The sequence below is a fragment of the Pseudophryne corroboree genome, chromosome 4, assembly GCF_028390025.1.
Source record: "Pseudophryne corroboree isolate aPseCor3 chromosome 4, aPseCor3.hap2, whole genome shotgun sequence".
Classification (NCBI taxonomy): Eukaryota; Metazoa; Chordata; class Amphibia; order Anura; family Myobatrachidae; genus Pseudophryne; species Pseudophryne corroboree.
Window position 1 is genome coordinate 736,713,897 of NC_086447.1, and position 20,509 is coordinate 736,734,405.

Here is a 20,509-nt window from a genome sequence, read left to right on the forward strand (position 1 = left end):
GCGCGCGCTGAGCCCGGCGGTGCAGAGCGGGACTAAGCTCCGCCCCCCTCCGTAAAGGCGCCAAATTTAAACTTGCTTTGCGCCTCCAGCACGATTCCCGTGCCGGCTCTGAGAGCCGCGCTGAGCAGGGATATCCGTGCGGGGGGCGCCCAGAGCTGGGGATCGGGGGGAGTGTGCAGCGGCTGCCGGGACCAGCGGCAAGCATGGGGGGAGCGGGAATGCGAGCTGCGGCTGCCGGGACCAGCCCTAAGTGCGGGGGGAGCGGGAATGCGAGCTGCGGCGGCCGGGACCAGCCCTAAGTGCGGGGGGAGCGGGAGAGCACCAAAATAAATCAAAGTACAGACAGTGTTAATGTAAAATTACATAGCCACTTTTAAATCCACAACTCACCCCTTTCACTCACCGCCTTGGTGGAGCGGCCACGACACTCGCCGCACGCAGCGGTGTCTGGCCGCATATACTCACCGCTGCCCGCATCTTCTGCCAACGGAGCGGCCCGACACGCGCCGCACGCAGCGGTGTCCGGCCAGCTCCGGAGAGCTCAATGTCTCCTTCAGCCGGGGCCCATCCCGAGCCGCACGCAGCTGCGATGGGACCCCGCCGGCAGCCTCCCGCAGTGCAGACTGGCAGTGGCAGAGCTGCCGGTCTGTGAGTGTAAGAAAGACAAAGAAAAGAAAAAAAAAATTCTTACGAGAAAACCCAAGAGTGACCAGCTCCCTCTGGGCACAAAACAAGGACTGGCTTGGAGGGGGGACATAGTAGGTGAGGAGCTAGCCACAGTGTTTGAGTTTTAAAGTGCCAGCTCCCAGTTCCTGCCTACTATTTCCCCATTGTAATTGCGCTCCAGTGTCCCCTAGTGGATGAAGGAGAAACATGCTCCCCCCCCCCCCCCCCATTTAAAAATTTTAGTTTGAAACACTAATTCCTGACATATTTTTAACAATTTTAAGAAAAATATGGTCTGTGTCTGAACTTTAGATCTAAATTTACATATGTGACTTTCTACAATTTATGCAGAGCAGCTGATACTTTTTTAGCACACATATAACAGAGCAGAATATTAGCTAAATACCTTGCCAGTTGCAATAACAGGGTTACCAAGGAGTGGATTCCTTCTCTCATTAACGTGTTTAGCTTAAGCTCCTCATAGGTGAGATGAAGCACATAAAAAATGGCTGGGATGTGGCTAAAGAGTAACGCAGTGGAGTCCAGATTTAAGACTTGTTGGTTATCGTGTTTAGATGCTGGAACATCCAGTGGGTCCAACTGCAAAGCTTTAGCCAGAACATGAACCTCAACATTCCGGTGGTAGTCAGAATGTATCAGGTAGTCCCAATCCTGCGAAAAACAAAAAGTTATGTGATGGCATTGAACTAAAACATTAGCATAAATAACCAGGGATCCAGTCAGGATCTCGGCAGTCGGAATCTCAATGCCGGAATCCCGATACTGCTTAGAATACCAACACCGGGATCCTGACATGGATCGCAATGCAAACGCCAGGAACGCGCATGTAAGTATGCCGGGACTGCTGAAAGGTAAGCCAAGTGAGTGGGTGGAGATTAGGCTGTGGGGGGAGGGTTAGGCTGCGGAGGAAGAAGGGTTGGGCACCACCGGGGAGGGTTAGTCTGCAGGTGAGGGAGGGTTAGGCTCCACCAGGGGGAGTTAGGGTTAGGCTGCAACGGGAAAAGGGGGGGGGGGGGGGCTAGGTTCAGGCTGCGGGCAAGGAGGGCTAGGGATTAGGGCTAGTATACCTACCTAGTAGGTGTCTGGTTCATGAGCGCTGGAAGCCGATGTCGGTATTCTGACTGCCAGCATACCAAGCGCTGAGATGCCAATACCACCCCAATAACAGTAACAAGTACTTGCATTAGACTGTATTATTTCTTTAGTTTGTTTTTATGGACAAGGTAAAACATGTCGGAACATTATACTTTTTCAAGGAATAGTTTATTTAAATGTTTTTACCTCATCGGAACCAGTTTCAGATGGTCTAGCCTTCTTAGGAGCAATCACTGGAGACAATGAGCCTTCAAAGTCAAGCTAAGGAAACCAGAACAAAGGATATAAATCTTTGGGGGAAATTGTTCCGGACACTAAAAAATAGTAACACTTACATTGTATTAAATAACAACGGAACCTTGGATATATAGTACCATTCAAAGACATAAAACAGGTAAATGTTTACTCAGTATTAAAACGGTTACAAAAAACATAATAAAAATAAAACCATCTGAACAGTTTGCCCTAATAGATTTTGGTGATCCTTTTCTTTTATGCAATATTATCTGCTGCCAATTCCATTTCTAATGCATGCTTACATTGTGGGTCCAAGACAGCTTGTCTGTGTTGTAACCCATCATATTCATGAGGCAGGTAACAAACAGGTTCCACTCAGAGTGATTACTGGGACCTCCAGGCGCATTGTGGCAATTATACCATTTGACAAGTGTTTGAACAGCTACTTCTTTCGGCAGGATGTACTTAATAGCTTGTAGACACTTTTTAACTATAAATGGAATTGTAAAAACAAGGAAATAAATTAGGTTTATAGATACCATATCACAGCTTTATAAAAGAGAGAGAGAGACAAGAAAATTTTTATCATTGTAACATGAAGCCAATATACAGTTGTCCTCTAGCAAGTCTATACTTTCGAAAATTTCACAGTGTGTGTGATATTTGCATGACTGCCACTGAAAGAAAGTCTCATCCAGAAGTATTTATTTTAAGATCTAAAACACATTAATGTGAGGCAAGTGATATGACATTAATAAAGGACAGTTGATGAAGTTGGGAGGAAGGCTGTGTTATGAAGATAAATGATAAGAGGGGTGTTCCAAGGCCTCTATGTTCACTACATAAGTTACATGCAACCACATTTACAGTACATTACATATTAGTCATGTAACTGTGGTTGCCATGGTAGTTGTACGAAACCTGCAAAATTAAAAAGAGTGGAGAAGTGGAACGGTGGAGAAGCTGCCAATCAGCTTCAAGGTAGCATGTATCAAGTATGTTCTATAAAATGATAGGTACTGTACCAGCTGATTAGTTATTATGCGCAACTTCTCCCCTGCTTGACCCCCTTATTTCTTAACAGCAGAAAAATGGAACGGATAATTAACAACTTTTGCATAGGTAGCCTTACTGTTATGTAAAAAAAACACCAAAACCCACACACAGGTCTTTGGTGCGACTGCTGCTTTATACAGATAAGGGCAAAATTAAAACAGGATTTTAATACCTACCGGTAAATCCTTTTCTATAAGTCCGTAGAGGATGTTGGGGACACCAAAAGAACCATGGGATATAGACGGATCCGCAGGAGACATGGGCACTTTAAGACTTTCAAAGGGGGCGTGACCTGGCTCCTCCCTCTATATCCCTCCCCAGACTCCGTTCGGAACTGTGCCCGGAGAGATGGACATTTTGAGGAAAGGAATTAATAACAAGGTGAGCATCATACCAGCTCACGCCATAAACATGCCGAATAACATGGCATTCAACTGAACACATGCCAACGGACATGAACAAAATTCAGCAACAAGCTGAAGAAACCATAACACAACCTGTGTGTAACCAGAACTAAACTGCAGATACAGTACGCACTGGGCGGGCGCCCAACATCCTCTACGGACTTATAGAAAAGGATTTACCGGTAGGTATTAAAATCCTGTTTTCTATTACATCCTTGAGGATGTTGGGGACACCAAAAGAACCATTGGGATTATACCAAAGCTCCCAAACGGGCGGGAGAGTGCGGATGACTCTGCAGCACCGATTGACCAAACTTTAGGTCTTCATCGGCCAAGGTATCAAACTTGTAAAACTTAGCAAACGTGTTCGACCCCGACCAAGTAGCAGCTCGGCAAAGTTGTAATGCCGAGACACCCCGGGCAGCCGCCCAGGACGAGCCCACCTTCCTAGTGGAATGGGCTTTTACCGATTTAGGTAACGGCAAACTTGCCGTGGAATGAGCCTGCTGAATCGTGGGACATATCCAGCAGGCAATGGTCTGCTTGGAAGCAGGATACCTAAGTTTATTGGGAGCATATAGCACAAACAGAGACTCTGTTTTTCTAACTGGAGCTGTTCTGGCAACGTAAATTTTCAAAGCTCTGACGACATCCAGAGACTTTTAATCAGCCAAAGTGCCAGTAGCCACTGGCACCACAATAGGTTGGTTAATATGAAAAGAGGAAACCACCTTTGGCAGAAATTGTTGCTGAGTTCTCAATTCTGCCCTATCTTCATGGAAGGTCAAATAAGGGCTCTTGTGAGACAAGGCCGCCAATTCAGACACCCGCCTTGCGGATGCCAATGCTAACAAAATGACAACCTTCCAAGTGAGGAATTTCAACTCCACTTTACTTAAAGGTTCAAACCAATGTGATTTTAGTAATGTCAAAACCACATTAAGATCCCAAGGTGCCACAGGTGGCACAAAAGGAGGTTGGATGTGCAGGACCCCTTTTACAAAGGTCTGCACCTCAGGAAGTGAGGCCAATTGTTTCTGAAAGAAAATTGACAAAGCAGAAATCTGCACTTTTATGGAGCCTAATTTAAGGCCCGCATCCACTCCATTTTGTAGAAAATGGAGAAAACGTCCAAGGTCAAACTTCTCCACTGGAGCTTTCTTGGACTCGCACCAGGAAATAATAAGAATTTACTCACCGGTAATTCTATTTCTCGTAGTCCGTAGTGGATGCTGGGAACTCCGTAAGGACCATGGGGAATAGCGGGCTCCGAAGGAGGCTGGGCACTCTAGAAAGATCTTAGACTACCTGGTGTGCACTGGCTCCTCCCACTATGACCCTCCTCCAAGCCTCAGTTAGGTACTGTGCCCGGACGAGCGTACACAATAAGGAAGGATTTTGAATCCCGGGTAAGACTCATACCAGCCACACCAATCACACCGTACAACTCGTGATATGAAACACAGTTAACAGTATGAAACAATAGAGCCTCTCAACAGATGGCTCAACAATAACCCGATTTAGTTAACCATAACTATGTACAAGTATTGCAGATAAACCGCACTTGGGATGGGCGCCCAGCATCCACTACGGACTACGAGAAATAGAATTACCGGTGAGTAAATTCTTATTTTCTCTAACGTCCTAGTGGATGCTGGGAACTCCGTAAGGACCATGGGGATTATACCAAAGCTCCCAAACGGGCGGGAGAGTGCGGATGACTCTGCAGCACTGAATGAGAGAACTCCAGGTCCTCCTCAGCCAGGGTATCAAATTTGTAGAATTTTTGCAAACGTGTTTGCCCCTGACCAAGTAGCTGCTCGGCAAAATTGTAAAGCCGAGACCTCTCGGGCAGCCGCCCAAGATGAGCCCACCTTCCTTGTGGAATGGGCATTGACAGATTTTGGCTGTGGCAGGCCTGCCACAGTATGTGCAAGCTGAATTGTACTACAAATCCAACGAGCAATAGTCTGCTTAGAAGCAGGAGCACCCAGCTTGTTAGGTGCATATAGGATAAACAGCGAGTCAGATTTTCTGACTCTAGCCGTTCTGGAAACATATATTTTCAGTGCCCTGACAACGTCTAGCAACTTGGAGTCCTCCAAGTCCCTAGTAGCCTAGGCACCACAATAGGCTGGTTCAGGTGAAACGCTGACACCACCTTTGGGAGAAACTGGGGACGAGTCCTCAATTCTGCCCTATCCATATGGAAAATCAAATAAGGGCTTTTACAAGACAAAGCCGCCAACTTTGATACTCGCCTGGCAGAAGCCAAGGCCAATAACATAACCACCTTCCACGTGAGATATTTCAGATCCACGGTTTTTAGTGGTTCAAACCAATGTGATTTTAAGAAACTCAACACCACGTTGAGATCCCAAGGTGCCACAGGAGGCACAAACGGGGGCTGACTCTGCAGCACTCCTTTTATAAATGTCTGAACTTCAGGTACTGAAGCTAGTTCTTTTTGAAAGAAAATCGACAGAGCCGAGATCTGTACCTTAATGGAACCCAATTTAAGGCCCATAGTCACTCCTGCTTGCAGGAAATGCAGAAATCGACCTAGTTGAAATTCCTCTGTTGGGGCCCTTTCGGCCTCACACCATGCAACATATTTTCGCCATATGCGGTGATAATGAGTTGCTGTAACCTCTTTTCTGGCTTTAGTAAGCGTAGGAATGACTTCCTCCGGAATGCCCTTTTCCTTCAGGATCCGGCGTTCAACCGCCATGCCGACAAACGCAGCCGCGGTAAGTCTTGGAACAGACAGGGCCCCTGCTGCCGCAGGTCCTGTCTGAGTGGCAGAGGCCATGGGTCCTCTGATATAAATTCTTGAAGTTCTGGGTACCAAGCTCTTCTTGGCCATCCACGAGTATCGTTCTTACTCCTCGCCTTCTTATTATTCTCAGTACCTTTGGTATGAGAGGCAGAGGGGAGAACACATAAACCGACTGGTACACCCACGGTGTTACCAGAGCGTCCATAGCTATCGCCTGAGGGTCCCTTGACCCGGTGCAATATCTTTTATAGCTTTTTGTTGAGGCGGGACGCCATCATGTCCACCTGTGGCCTTTCCCAATGGTGTACAATCCTATTGGAAGACTTCTGGAGGAAGTCCCCATTCTCCCGGGTGGAGGTCGTGTCTGTTGAGAAGATCTGCTTCCCAGTTGTCCACTCCGGGAATGAACACTGCTGACAGTGCTAACACATGATTTTCCGCCTATCGGAGAATCCTTGTGGCTTCTGCCATCGCCATCCTGCTTCTTGTGCTGCCCTGTTGGTTTACATGGGCGACTGCCGTGATGTTGTCTGATTGGATCAGTACCGGCTGGTTTTGAAGCAGAGGCCTTGCCGGCCTCAGGGCATTGTAAATGGCCCTCAGGTCCAGAATATTTATGTGTAGGGAAATAACCTGACTTGACCAAAGTCCCTGGAAATTTCTTCCCTGTGTGACTGCCTCCCAGCCTCAAAGGCTGGAATCCATGGTCACTAGAACCTAGTCCTGTATGCCGAACCTGCGGCCCTCTTGAAGATGGGCACTCTGCAGCCACCACAGTAGAGATACCCTGGTCCTTGGAGACAGGGTTATCAGCCTATGCATCGGAAGATGCGATCCGGACCACTTGTCCAACAGGACCCTCTGAAAAGTTCTTGTATGGAACCTGCCTAATGGGATTGCTTCGTAGGAAGCTACCATTTTTCCCAGGACTCGCGTGCAATGATGCACCGCTACCTATTTTGGCTTCAGGAGGTCTCTGACTAGAGATGACAACTCCTTGGCTTTCTCCTCCGGGAGAAACACTATTTCTGGTTTATGTCCAGAACCATCCCCAGGAACAGTAGATGTGTCATAGGAACCAGCTGTGACTTTGGACTGTTTAGAATCCAACCATGCTGTTGTAGCACTTTCCAAAATAGTGCTACCCCGACTACCAACTGCTCCTTGGACCTCGCCCTTATAACGAGATTGTCCAAGTACGGGATAATTACAACTCCCTTTTTTTGAAGGAGTATCAACATTTCGGCCATTACCTTGATAAAACACCCTCGGTGCCATGTACAGTCCAAACGGCAGTGTCTGGACTTGGTAATGGTAATCCTGTACCACAAATCCGAGGTACTCCTGGCGAGGATGGTAAATGGGGACATGCAGGTAAGCATCCTTGATGTCCCAGGATACCATGTAATCCCCCTCGTCCAGGCTTGGAATAACCGCCCTGAGCGATTCCATCTTGAACTTGAATTTTTGTGTTCAAGGATTTTAAATATAAAATGGGTCACACCGAACCATGCGGTTTCGGTACCCCAACCCGTGTGGAATAGTAACCCCGTCCTTGTTGAAGTAGGGGCACCTTGAGTATTACCTGCTGGGAATACCGCTTATTAATTGCCTCTAGCACAGCCTCCCTGCCTGAGGGAGTTGTCAGCAAGGCATATTTTAGGAAACGGCTGGGGGGAGACATCTCGAATTCCAGCTTGTACCCCTGAAATACTACTTGAAAGAAACAGGGATCCACCTGTGAGCGAGCCCACTAATTGCTGAAATTTTTGAGACGGCCCCCCACCGTACCTGGCTACACCTGTGGAGCACCCGCGTCATGGTGTGGCCTCACAGGAGGCGGGGGAAGAATCTTGATTCTGGGAACAGGCTGACTGGTGCAGCTTTTTTCCCTCTACCCTTGTCTCTGTACAGAAAGGAAGCGCCATTTGACCCGCTTGCTTTTCTGAAGCCGAAAGGACTGTACCTTTGTCTGTGAGGAAACCTGAGGTAAAATTATTTCTTCCCAGCAGTTGCTGTGGATACGAGGTCCCAGAGACCATCCCCAAATAATTCCTCACCCTTATAAGGCTCTCTATGCGCTTTTTAAGTCAGCATCACCTGTCCAGTGACAGGTCTCTAATACCCTCCTGACAGAATGGACATTACATTTATTTTGGATGCCAGCCGGCAAAATATCCCTCTGTGCATCCCCCATATATAAGACGACGTCTTTAATATGTTTTTATGTTTTCCAACTAGTATCCCTGTTTGACAGGGTCACCGACCACGCTGCAGCAGCACTATCTGCAGGTCTCAGTCTAGTACCTGAGTGTGTAAATACAGACTTCAGGATAGCCTCCTGTTTTTTATCAACAGGTACCTATTAAAGTGGCCGTATCCTAAGACGGCAGTGCCACCTTTTTTGACAAACGTGTGAGCGCCTTATCCACCCTAGGGGATATCTCCCAGCGTAACTTATCCACCTGGCGGGAAAGGGTACGCCATCAGTAACTTTTTATAAATTACCAGTTTCTTAACGGGGGAACCCACGCTTTCACACACTTCATTTATTCATCTGATGGGGGAACAAAACACTGCCTGTTTTTTCTCCCCAAACCTAAAAACCCATTTTTAGAGGTGCTTGGGTTAAAGTCAGAAATGTATAACACATTTTTTATTGCCGGGATCACGTCACGGATGTTCCTAGTGGATTGTGTATATGTCTCCACCTTGTCGACACTGGAGTCAGACTCCGTGTCGACATCTGTGTCTGCCATCTGAGAGAGCGGGCGTTTTTGAGCCCCTGATGGCCTTTGAGACGCCTGGGCAGGCGCGGGCTGCGAAGCCGGCTGTCCCACAGCTGTTACGTCATCCACCCTTTTATGTAAGGAGTTGACACTGTCGGTTAATACCTTTCACCTATCCATCCACTCTGGTGTCGGCCCCACAGGGGGCGACATCACATATATCGGCCTCTGTTCTGTCACCATATAAGCCTCCTCATTCAACATGTCGACACAGCCGTACCGACACACCGCAGACACACAGGGAATGCTCTAAACGAGGACAGGACCCACAAAAGCCCTTTGGGGGGACAGAGTAAGAGTATGCCAGCACACACCAGAGCGCTATATATATACAGGGACTAACTGAGTTATGTCCCTAATAGCTTTTATATAATATACTGTATACAGTGCCAATTTTAATGCCCCCCCTCTCTTTTCCCTCTTACTGTACTGTAGAATTGCAGGGAAGAGCCAGGGAGCTTCCCTCCAGCCGAGCTGTGAGGGAAAAATGGCGCCAGTGTGCTGAGGAGATAGGCTCCGCCCCTTTTTCGCGGCCTATTCTCCCGTTTTTTATGGAATTCTGGCAGGGGTATTTACCTCATATATAGCCCCTGGGGCCATATATTGAGGTATTTTAGCCAGCCAAGGTGTTTTTATTGCTGCCTCAGGGCGCCCCCCCCAGCGCCCTGCACCCTCAGTGACCGGAGTGTGAAGTGTGTGAGAGGAGCAATGGCGCACAGCTGCAGTGCTGTGCGCTACCTTGGTGAAGACAGAGTCTTCATGCCGCCGATTTTCCGGACCATCTTCTTGCTTCTGGCTCTGTAAGGGGGACGGCGGCGCGGCTCCGGGACCGAACATCAAGGCTGGGCCTGCGGTCGATCCCTCTGGAGCTAATGGTGTCCAGTAGCCTAAGAAGCCCAATCCGGCTGCAAGCAGGCGAGTTCGCTTCTTCTCCCCTTAGTCCCTCGCTGCAGTGAGCCTGTTGCCAGCAGGTCTCACTGAAAATAACAAATTCTAAGACTATAACTTTCTAAGAGCTCAGGAGAGCCCCTAGTGTGCATCCAACCTCGGCCGGGCACGAAATCTAACTGAGGCTTGGAGGAGGGTCATAGTGGGAGGAGCCAGTGCACACCAGGTAGTCTAAGATCTTTCTAGAGTGCCCAGCCTCCTTCGGAGCCCGCTATTCCCCATGGTCCTTACGGAGTTCCCAGCATCCACTAGGACGTTAGAGAAATATTTCCTCCAAATACGGTGATAGTGTTTCGACGTCACACCCTTCCTAGCAAGGATAAGAGTGGGGATGACTTCATCTGGAATACCCTTACGGGCTAAAATCTAGCGTTCAACCGCCATGCCGTCAAACGTAGCCGCTATAAGTCTTGATAGACGAACGGCCCCTGCCGCAGCAGATCCTCGCGAAGAGGAAGAGGCCATGGATCTTCGACTAACAACTCCTGAAGATCCGGGTACCAAATTCTCCTTGGCCAGTCTGGAACTACAAGGAGCGCTGGAATCTGTGATTTTCTTAGGATTCTCAGAACCTTTGGAATGAGAGGAAGCGGAGGGAAAAAATACACCGACGGATACACCCACGGTGACGTCAGTGCATTCACTGCCGCCGCCTGAGGGTCCCTGGACCGGGAACAATACTTTAGTAGTTTTTTGTTGTGGCGGGACGCCATCATGTCTATGTTGGGCAACTCCCCCATAGATTTGTTAGTAGGGAGAAGACCTCCTGATGGAGGCTCCACTCTCCTGGATGTAGATCGTGTCTGCTGAGGAAGTCTGCTTCCCAGTTGTCCACTCCCGGAAGGAAAATTGCAGACAGAGCGCTTATCTGAGTCTCTGCCCAGCGAAGAATCCTTGTGGCTTCTGCCATTGCTGTTCTGCTCTTTGTGCCGCCTTGGCGGTTTATGTACGCTACTGCTGTCACATTGTCCGATTGGATCAGGACAGGCCGGTTTCGAAGAAGATGCTCCGCTTGTAGAAGGCCGTTGTAAATGGCCCTCAACTCCAGCACGTTTATGTGAAGAAGAGTTTCCTGACTTGACCATCTTCCTTGGAAGGTCACCCCTTGTGTGACTGCTCCCCAACCCCGGAGACTTGCATCCGTGGTCACTAGGATCCAGTCTTGGATCCCGAATCTGCGTCCTTCTAAGAGGTGGGAGCTGTGTAGCCACCACAGGAGTGAGATTCTGGTGTTGGGGGATAGAACTATCCTCCGGTGCATATGAAGGTGGGATCAGGACCATTTGTCCAACAGGTCCCACTGAAACACTCTGGCATGGAACCTCCCGAATTGGAGGGCCTCGTATGCAGCTACCATCTTCCCCAGCAATCGAATGCATTGATGAATGGAGACAGTTGGTGGTTTCAGAATGAGTTTTACCAAACTCTGAATTTCCAGTGCTTTCTCCGGAGGGAGGAACACTCTCAGCTGGACCGTGTCCAGAATCATACCCAAAAATGCCAACCGGGTTGTTAGAATTAAGTGTGATTTCGGCAGGTTCAAGAGCCAGCCGTGCTGTTGTAGAAGCGACAGAGACAGTGCAATGTCCTGTACCAGTTTTTCCTTGGACCTCACCTTTATCAGGAGATCGTCCAAGTACGGGATAATTGTAACTCCTCTTTTCCTGAGGAGAACCATCATTTCTGTCATGACTTTTATGAAAATCCTTGGAGCCGTGGCCAGGCCAAACGGCAACGTCTGAAATTGGTAATGAGTATCCTGGATTGCAAACCGGAGATAACTCTGATGAGGGGGATAAATGGGAACATGAAGGTAGGCATCCTTTATGTCCAAAGACACCATGAATTCCCCCTCCTCCAGGCTGGAGATCACCACTCGGAGAGACTCCATCTTGAATTTGAATTTCTTCAGGAAAAAATTTAGAGATTTTAGATTGAGGATTGGTCGTACCGAGCCATCCGGCTTCGGCACTACAAATAGGCTTGAATAAAACCCTTCCCCTTGTTGCGCCCGGGGGACCGGGATCACAACCTGATTTTGACATAATTTTTGTATCGCTCTACAGACTAGAACTCTGTCTGGAAGCGAAACTGGTAAGGGTGATTTGAAAAAACGGCGAGGGGGAACGTCTTGGAATTCCAGTTTGTACCCTTGGGTCACAATTAGTAACACCCAAGGGTCCAGGTCCGAGCGAACCCAAACCAGACTGAAAAGCCCTAGACGTGCCCCCACCGGTGCGGTCTCCTGTAAGGGAGACACGGCGTCATGCGGTGAATTTGGCGGAAGCCGGGGAGGACTTCTGGTCTTGTGAACTCGAGGAGGCGGGAATTCTCTTCTCTCTCAGCCTTTTCTATATTTATTGGGCAGAAAAGACTGCATTTGATAGTGCGGTTTCTTCTGTTGCGTAGGAGCATTAGGTAAATAAGTAGATTTACCCGCTGTGGCCGCTGATACTAAATCAGTAAGGCCGTCACCAAACAGTTCCCCACCCTTAAAGGGAAGGGACTCCATATTTTTCTTGGAATCAGCGTCAGCATTCCATTGAGGAGTCCATAGCGCACGCCTAGCTGCAATTGACATAGCATTAGCCTTATCCCCCAGGAGGCCAGCATCTCTTGCAGCCTCTTTCAAGTACGCAGCCGCGTCCCGGATATAACCAAGCGTCACTAGGATGCTATCCCTATCCAGAGTATCTAAATACGCAGCTAAACTTTCAGCCCATTTTTCAATGGCGCTACTAACCCACGCTGACGCAATAAACGGTCTAAGCTGCGTCCCTGTGGTAGTAAAAATAGCTTTTAAAGTAGCCTCCTGCTTACGATCAGCCGGCTCCTTAAGAGTCGTCGACTGAGCCGCAGGGAGCGCTACCTGTTTAGACAAGCGTGCTAGGGCTTTGTCTACTGTGGGTGGTATTTCCCACTTATCAAAACAAGGAGGAAAAGAAACCGAGCGTCTCTTTTCTTTGTAAATAAGGACCCTCGTTTCTGGTGTAAAGGGGTCCTCGTCAATACGTAATATGTCTTTGACAGCCACAATCATATATTGAATACTCTTAGCCAATTTAGTATCTAATCTAGAATCAGCATAATCGGCACCGGTATCAGAGTCCGTGTCGGTATCTGTGTCATCTAATTGGTCAACACCACGTTTTAGTGACCCTTGTAATAAAGCGTCATCTACCGATCTCTTCCAAATCTGCAGTTGAGAGTCAGATTCAGTAAACTTTTGATTTAATAGAGTAACATCAGCATTTAAAGCAGTTAACCAATCAGCAGTCGGCGTTGCCGACAGGACCCCCAAAACATTTGGTGTCCCCAATAAATTATCCCCCTGAGAGGAAAATTCTGTCTCAGACATGTTGTCTCCCTAACAGCACCCAAAAGAAAGCCTGTGAGGGAACAAAAGGAAAGGAGCCAGCTCACACCCCAGCGCCAAAGTGCAGGTCTGAAAAACACCCTCAAGTGTCACAGAGCTGCAGCGCTATAATATGTATGTAAATAATCTGCCCCCCCCCCCTCGTTTTATAGCCCCTGGTACTTGCTGCTGTGAGGAAGGACCAGCGCTGCTGCTTGGAGGAGGAAATGGCGCTGAGTGAGCCTGGAGGAAGAAGCCGCGCACCCAACATGGCGCTTCTTCCCGCTTATTTTTACATGTTTATCCTGGCGGGGGTTTGCGGGCATTGCCAGGGCACTGTATAGATATGCCAGCCTTATTTCTGATGTATTTTTAGCTCCCCAGGGCGCCCCCCCCCCCAGCGCCCTGCACCCAGCGGTGTGTACAGTCCGGGAGCCTGGCACGCACTGAGCAAATCACTGCGCGGTACCTCTATATGCCGTCTTTGTTGAAGAGAAGATGTCTTTTCCTCACATACTCACCTGTCTTCTGACTTCTGGCTTGAAGAGGGGGTACGGCAAGCTGTGGGAGCGAGCATCCAGGAGAGCCCGGCGTTCATCTTTCCTCAGGAGCTGAAGGCATCCTGTCAGCAGCAGCAGAGCCCTGAAACTCATTAGGAGTGGGTCTAGACTGCTCTCCCCTCTTTCCCATGAAGCAGGGAGTCTGTAGCCAGCAGATCTCCCCAAAATAAAAAAAATAAGAATTTACTTACCGATAATTCTATTTCTCATAGTCCGTAGTGGATGCTGGGGACTCCGTAAGGACCATGGGGAATAGCGGCTCCGCAGGAGACTGGGCACATCTAAAGAAAGCTTTAGGACTATCTGGTGTGCACTGGCTCCTCCCCCTATGACCCTCCTCCAAGCCTCAGTTAGGATACTGTGCCCGGACGAGCGTACACAATAAGGAAGGATTTTGAATCCCGGGTAAGACTCATACCAGCCACACCAATCACACCGTATAACCTGTGATCTGAACCCAGTTAACAGCATGATAACAGAGGAGCCTCTGAAAGATGGCTCACAACAATAATAACCCGATTTTTGTAACAATAACTATGTACAAGTATTGCAGACAATCCGCACTTGGGATGGGTGCCCAGCATCCACTACGGACTATGAGAAATAGAATTATCGGTAAGTAAATTCTTATTTTCTCTAACGTCCTAAGTGGATGCTGGGGACTCCGTAAGGACCATGGGGATTATACCAAAGCTCCCAAACGGGCGGGAGAGTGCGGATGACTCTGCAGCACCAAATGAGAGAACTCCAGGTCCTCCTCAGCCAGGATATCAATTTTGTAGAATTTTACAAACGTATTTGCTCCTGACCAAGTAGCTGCTCGGCAAAATTGTAAAGCCGAGACCCCTCGGGCAGCCGCCCAAGATGAGCCCACCTTCCTTGTGGAGTGGGCATTTACAGATTTTTGGCTGTGGCAGGCCTGCCACAGAATGTGCAAGCTGAATTGTACTACAAATCCAACGAGCAATAGTCTGCTTAGAAGCAGGAGCACCCAGCTTGTTGGGTGCATACAGGATAAACAGCGAGTCAGATTTCCTGACTCCAGCCGTCCTGGAAACATATTTTCAGGGCACTGACAACATCTAGCAACTTGGAGGCCTCCAAGTCCCTAGTAGCCGCAGGCACCACCAATAGGTTGGTTCAGGTGAAACGCTGAAACCACCTTGGGGAGAAACTGAGGACGAGTCCTTAATTCCGCCCTGTCCGAATGGAAAATCAGATAAGGGCTTATTCAGGATAAAGCCGCCAATTCTGACACGCGCCTGGCCCAGGCCAGGGCCAACAGCATGACCACTTTCCATGTGAGATATTTTAACTCCACAGATTTAAGTGGTTCAAACCAATGTGACTTTTGGAACCCAAAACTACATTGAGATCCCAAAGTGCCACTGGAGGCACAAAAGGAGGCTGTATATGCAGTACCCCTTTTACAAACGTCTGAACTTCAGGGACTGAAGCTAGTTCTTTTTGGAAGAAAATTGACAGGGCCGAAATTTGAACCTTAATGGACCCCAATTTCAGGCCCATAGACACTCCTGTTTGCAGGAAATGTAGGAATCGACCCAGTTGAATTTCCTCCGTCGGGCCTTACTGGCCTCGCACCACGCAACATATTTTCGCCAATTGCGGTGATAATGTTTTTGCGGTTACATCCTTCCTGGCTTTGATCAGGATAGGGATGACTTCATCCGGAATGCCTTTTTTCCTTCAGGATCCGGCGTTCAACCGCCATGCCGTCAAACGCAGCCGCGGTAAGTCTTGGAACAGACAGGGTCCTTGCTGGAGCAGGTCCCTTCTTAGAGGTAGAGGCCACGGATCCTCCGTGAGCATCTCTTGAAGTTCCGGTTACCAAGTCCTTCTTGGCCATTCCGGAACCACGAATATAGTGCTTACTCCTCTCCATCTTATCAATCTCAGTTCCTTGGGTATGAGAGGCAGAGGAGGGAACACATACCCTGACTGGTACACCCACGGTGTTACCAGAGCGTCTACAGCTTATTGCCTGAGGGTCCCTGGACCTGGCGCAATACCTGTCGAGTTTTTAATCATGTGGAAGACTTCTGGGTGAAGTCCCCACTCTCCCGGGTGGAGGTCGTGCTGAGGAAGTCTGCTTCCCAGTTGTCCACTCCCGGAATGAATACTGCTGACAGTGCTATCCCATGATTTTCCGCCCAGCGAAGAATCCTTGCAGCTTCTGCCATTGCCCTCCTGCTTCTTGTGCCACCCTGTCTGTTTACGTGGGTGACTGCCGTGATGTTGTCCGACTGGATCAACACCGGCTGACCTTGAAGCAGAGGTCTTGCTAAGCTTAGAGCATTGTAAATGTCCCTTAGCTTCAGGATATTTATGTGAAGTGATGTCTCCAGGCTTGACCATAAGCCCTGGATATTCCTTCCCTGTGTGACTGCTCCCCAGCCTCGCAGGCTGGCATCCGTGGTCACCCGGACCCAGTCCTGAATGCCTAATCTGCGGCCCTCTAGAAGATGAGCACTCTGCAACCACCACAGGAGGGACACCCTTGTCCTTGGTGACAGGGTTATCCGCTGATGCATCTGAAGATGCGGCCCGGACCATTTGTCCAGCAGGTCCCACTGGAAAGTTCTTGCGTGGAATCTACCGAATGGGATTGCTTCGTAGGAAGCCACCATTTTACCCAGAACCCTTGTGCATTGATGCACTGAGACTTGGCTCGGTTTTAGGAGGTTCCTGACTAGCTCGGATAACTCCCTGGCTTTCTCCTCCGGGAGAAACACCTTTTTCTGGACTGTGTCCAGGATCATCCCTAGGAACAGAAGACACGTCGTCGGAACCAGGTGCTATTTTGGAATATTGAGAATCCAATCGTGCTGCCGCCACACTACCCGAGATAGTGCTACACCGACCTCCAACTGTTCCCTGGATCTTACCCTTATCAGGGAATTGTCCAAGTAAGGGATAACTAAAATTCACTTCCTTCGAAGGAATATCATCATTTCGGCCATTACCTTGGTAAAGACCCGGGGTGCCGTGTACCATCCATACGGCAGCGTCTGAACTGATAGTGACAGTTCTGTACCATAAACCTGAGGTACCCTTGGTGAGAAGGGTAAATTTTGACATGAAGGTAAGCATCCTTGATGTCCCGAGACATCATGTAGTCCCCTTCTTCCAGGTTCGCAATCACTGCTCTGAGTGACTCAATCTTGAATTTGAACCTCTGTACGTAAGTGTTCAAAGATTTTAGATTTAGAATCGGTCTCACCGAGCCGTCCGGCTTCGGTACCACAACAGTGTGGAATAATACCTCGTTCCTTGCAGGAGGGGTATCTTGATTATCACCTGCTGGGAATACAGCTTGTGAATGGCTTCCAAAACTGTCTCCCTGTCAGAAGGAGACATCGGTAAAGCCGACTTTAGGAAACGGCGAGGGGGAGACGACTCGAATTCTAATTTGTACCCCTGAGATATCACCTGAAGGATCCAGGGGTCTACTTGCGAGTGAGCCCACTGCGCGCTGAAATTCATTGAGACGGGCCCCCCACCGTGCCTGATTCTGCTTGTAAAGCCCCAGCGTATACTGAGGGCTTGGCAGAGGCGGGAGAGGGTTTCTGTTCCTGGGAACTGGCTGATTTCTGCAGCCTTTTTCCTCTCCCTCTGTCACGGGGCAGAAATGAGGAACCTTTTGCCCGCTTGTCCACGAAAAGACTGCGCCTGATAATACGGCGTCTTCTCATGTTGAGAGGCGACCTGGGGTACAAACATGGAATTCCCAGCTGTTGCCGTGGCCACCAGGTCTGAAAGACCGACCCCAAATAACTCCTCCCTTAATAAAGCAATACTTCCAAATGCCGTTTGGAATACGCATCACCTGACCACTGACGTGTCCATAACCCTCTACTGGTAGAAATGGACAACGCGCTTAGACTTGATGCCAGTCGGCAAATATTCCGCTGTGCATCACGCATATATAGAAATGCATCTTTTAAATGCTCTATAGGCAAAAATATACTGTCCCTATCTAGGGTATCAATATTTTCAGTCAGGGAATCCGACCACGCCAACCCAGCACTGCACATCCAGGCTGAGGCGATTGCTGGTCGCAGTATAACACCAGTATGTGTGTAAATACCTTTTAGGATACCCTCCTGCTTTCTATCAGCAGGATCCTTAAGGGCGGCCATCTCAGGCGAAGGTAGAGCCCTTACAAGCGTGTGAGCGCTTTATCCACCCTAGGGGGTGTTTCCCAACGCACCCTAACCTCTGGCGGGAAAGGATATAATGCCAATAACATTTTAGAAATTATCAGTTATCGGGGGAAACCCACGCATCATCACACACCTCATTTAATTTCTCAGATTCAGGAAAACTACAGGTAGTTTTTCCTCACCGAACATAATACCCCTTTTTTGGTGGTACTCGTATTATCAGAAATGTGTAAAACATTTTTCATTGCCTCAATCATGTAACGTGTGGCCCTACTGGAAGTCACATTCGTCTCTTAACCGTCGACACTGGAGTCAGTATCCGTGTCGGCGTCTATATCTGCCATCTGAGGTAACGGGCGCTTTAGAGCCCCTGACGGCCTATGAGACGTCTGGACAGGCACAAGCTGAGTAGCCGGCTGTCTCATGTCAACCACTGTCTTTTATACAGAGCTGACACTGTCACGTAATTCCTTCCAACAGTTCATCCACTCAGGTGTCGACCCCCTAGGGGGTGACATCACTATTACAGGCAATCTGCTCCGTCTCCACATCATTTTTCTCCTCATACATGTCGACACAAAAGTACCGACATACAGCACACACACAGGGAATGCTCTGATAGAGGACAGGACCCCACTAGCCCTTTGGGGAGACAGAGGGAGAGTTTGCCAGCACACACCAGAGCGCTATATAAATACAGGGATAACCTTATATAAGTGTTTTTCCCCTTATAGCTGCTGTATAGTTAATACTGCGCCTAATTAGTGCCCCCCTCTCTTTTTTAACCCTTTCTGTAGTGTAGTGACTGCAGGGGAGAGCCAGGGAGCTTCCCTCCAACGGAGCTGTGAGGGAAAATGGCGCCAGTGTGCTGAGGAGATAGGCTCCGCCCCTTTTTCGCTGACTTTTCTCCTGCTTTTTTATGGATTCTGGCAGGGGTTAAATGCATCCATATAGCCCAGGAGCTATATGTGATGCATTTTTTGCCATCCAAGGTGTTTTTATTGCGTCTCAGGGCGCCCCTCCCCAGCGCCCTGCACCCTCAGTGACCGAAGTGTGAAGTGTGCTGAGAGCAATGGCGCACAGCTGCAGTGCTGTGCGCTACCTTGTTGAAGACAGGACGTCTTCTGCCGCCGATTTTCCGGACCTCTTCTGCCTTCTGGCTCTGTAAGGGGGCCGGCGGCGCGGCTCTGGGACCCATCCAAGCTGGGCCTGTGATCGTCCCTCTGGAGCTAATGTCCAGTAGCCTAAGAAGCCCAATCCACTCTGCACGCAGGTGAGTTCGCTTCTTCTCCCCTTAGTCCCTCGATGCAGTGAGCCTGTTGCCAGCAGGTCTCACTGAAAATAAAAAACCTAAACTAAAACTTTCACTAAGAAGCTCAGGAGAGCCCCTAGCGTGCACCCTTCTCGTTCGGGCACAGAGATCTAACTGGGGCTTGGAGGAGGGTCATAGGGGGAGGAGCCAGTGCACACCAGATAGTCCTAAAGCTTTCTTTAGATGTGCCCAGTCTCCTGCGGAGCCGCTATTCCCCATGGTCCTTACGGAGTCCCCAGCATCCACTTAGGACGTTAGAGAAACTAACATTAAGTCTTTTCAGAGAAACTCTAAGAGCTCCCCCGAGTGCCTCCATCTCGCAGGGCACATTTTCTAAACTGAGTCTGGGGAGGGATATAGAGGGAGGAGCCAGGTCACGCCCCCTTTGAAAGTCTTAAAGTGCCCATGTCTCCTGCGGATCCGTCTATATCCCATGGTTCTTTTGGTGTTCCCAACATCCTCAAGGACGTAATAGAAAAGCACCAGTTTTATTATGTTCGACATGAAGCAGCTTCTGTAAAGTGAAAAATGGTCACTTGGGACTGCCAGAGCAGGAGCAGACCATTCTCAATGGTGTTATCCTGTTTTTCTAGAGCCAAAGACCACAAAACAAGCCTGGTCCATCCTTCTGACCCATATTTATTACATAAGTAGACTCCACTCACTTGTTCTGAATTATACACGGAGTACAAGTTCTACTGTTTAATTCACACAACTCAAATAAGATTCTTGTGACACAAGTAAAATATATAAAAATAGAAAGACTACAATGTATTTTAAACTTACCTAGCTCCGAGGTAGCAATGTCTGGAATAGTAATCCTAACCATAGACCCACTTGTCAATTCCTGTAATGGAAATCCAACAATTCATTAGAAAGGTGGTCATATAGCTGTACATACATACATATACACAACAAAATAAACAAACAGGTATATCAGATTACCCACCAGAGTTAATCTATTATGTACAGGATCTCTCACAGAGTGAATGTATGTGCCAAACTGATGAAAAGTGCAATCATCTAGATAATTGGACTCATTGACTCGGTTTGAATCCCGCAACTCAGGAACTGGGGACAACATTCCTGCCTGCAAAATATCA

The 20,509-nt window shown here is 48.6% G+C and overlaps 1 protein-coding gene across 3 annotated transcripts in view; it reads right to left on the reverse strand.

Moving 5' to 3' along the window:
* Positions 1-20,509, reverse strand: part of ANAPC1 (anaphase promoting complex subunit 1) — a 365,074-nt gene that overhangs the window by 258,949 nt on the left and 85,616 nt on the right. For all 3 annotated transcript variants that reach the window (XM_063918099.1, XM_063918098.1, XM_063918100.1), the window contains exons 15-19: positions 20,356-20,496; positions 20,193-20,253; positions 2,322-2,509; positions 1,969-2,043; positions 1,073-1,338 (exon numbers count right to left, since the gene is read on the reverse strand). In XM_063918099.1, coding sequence (XP_063774169.1) covers positions 1,073-1,338; positions 1,969-2,043; positions 2,322-2,509; positions 20,193-20,253; positions 20,356-20,496 — 731 coding nt within the window. The remainder of the gene's footprint in view (positions 1-1,072; positions 1,339-1,968; positions 2,044-2,321; positions 2,510-20,192; positions 20,254-20,355; positions 20,497-20,509) is intronic.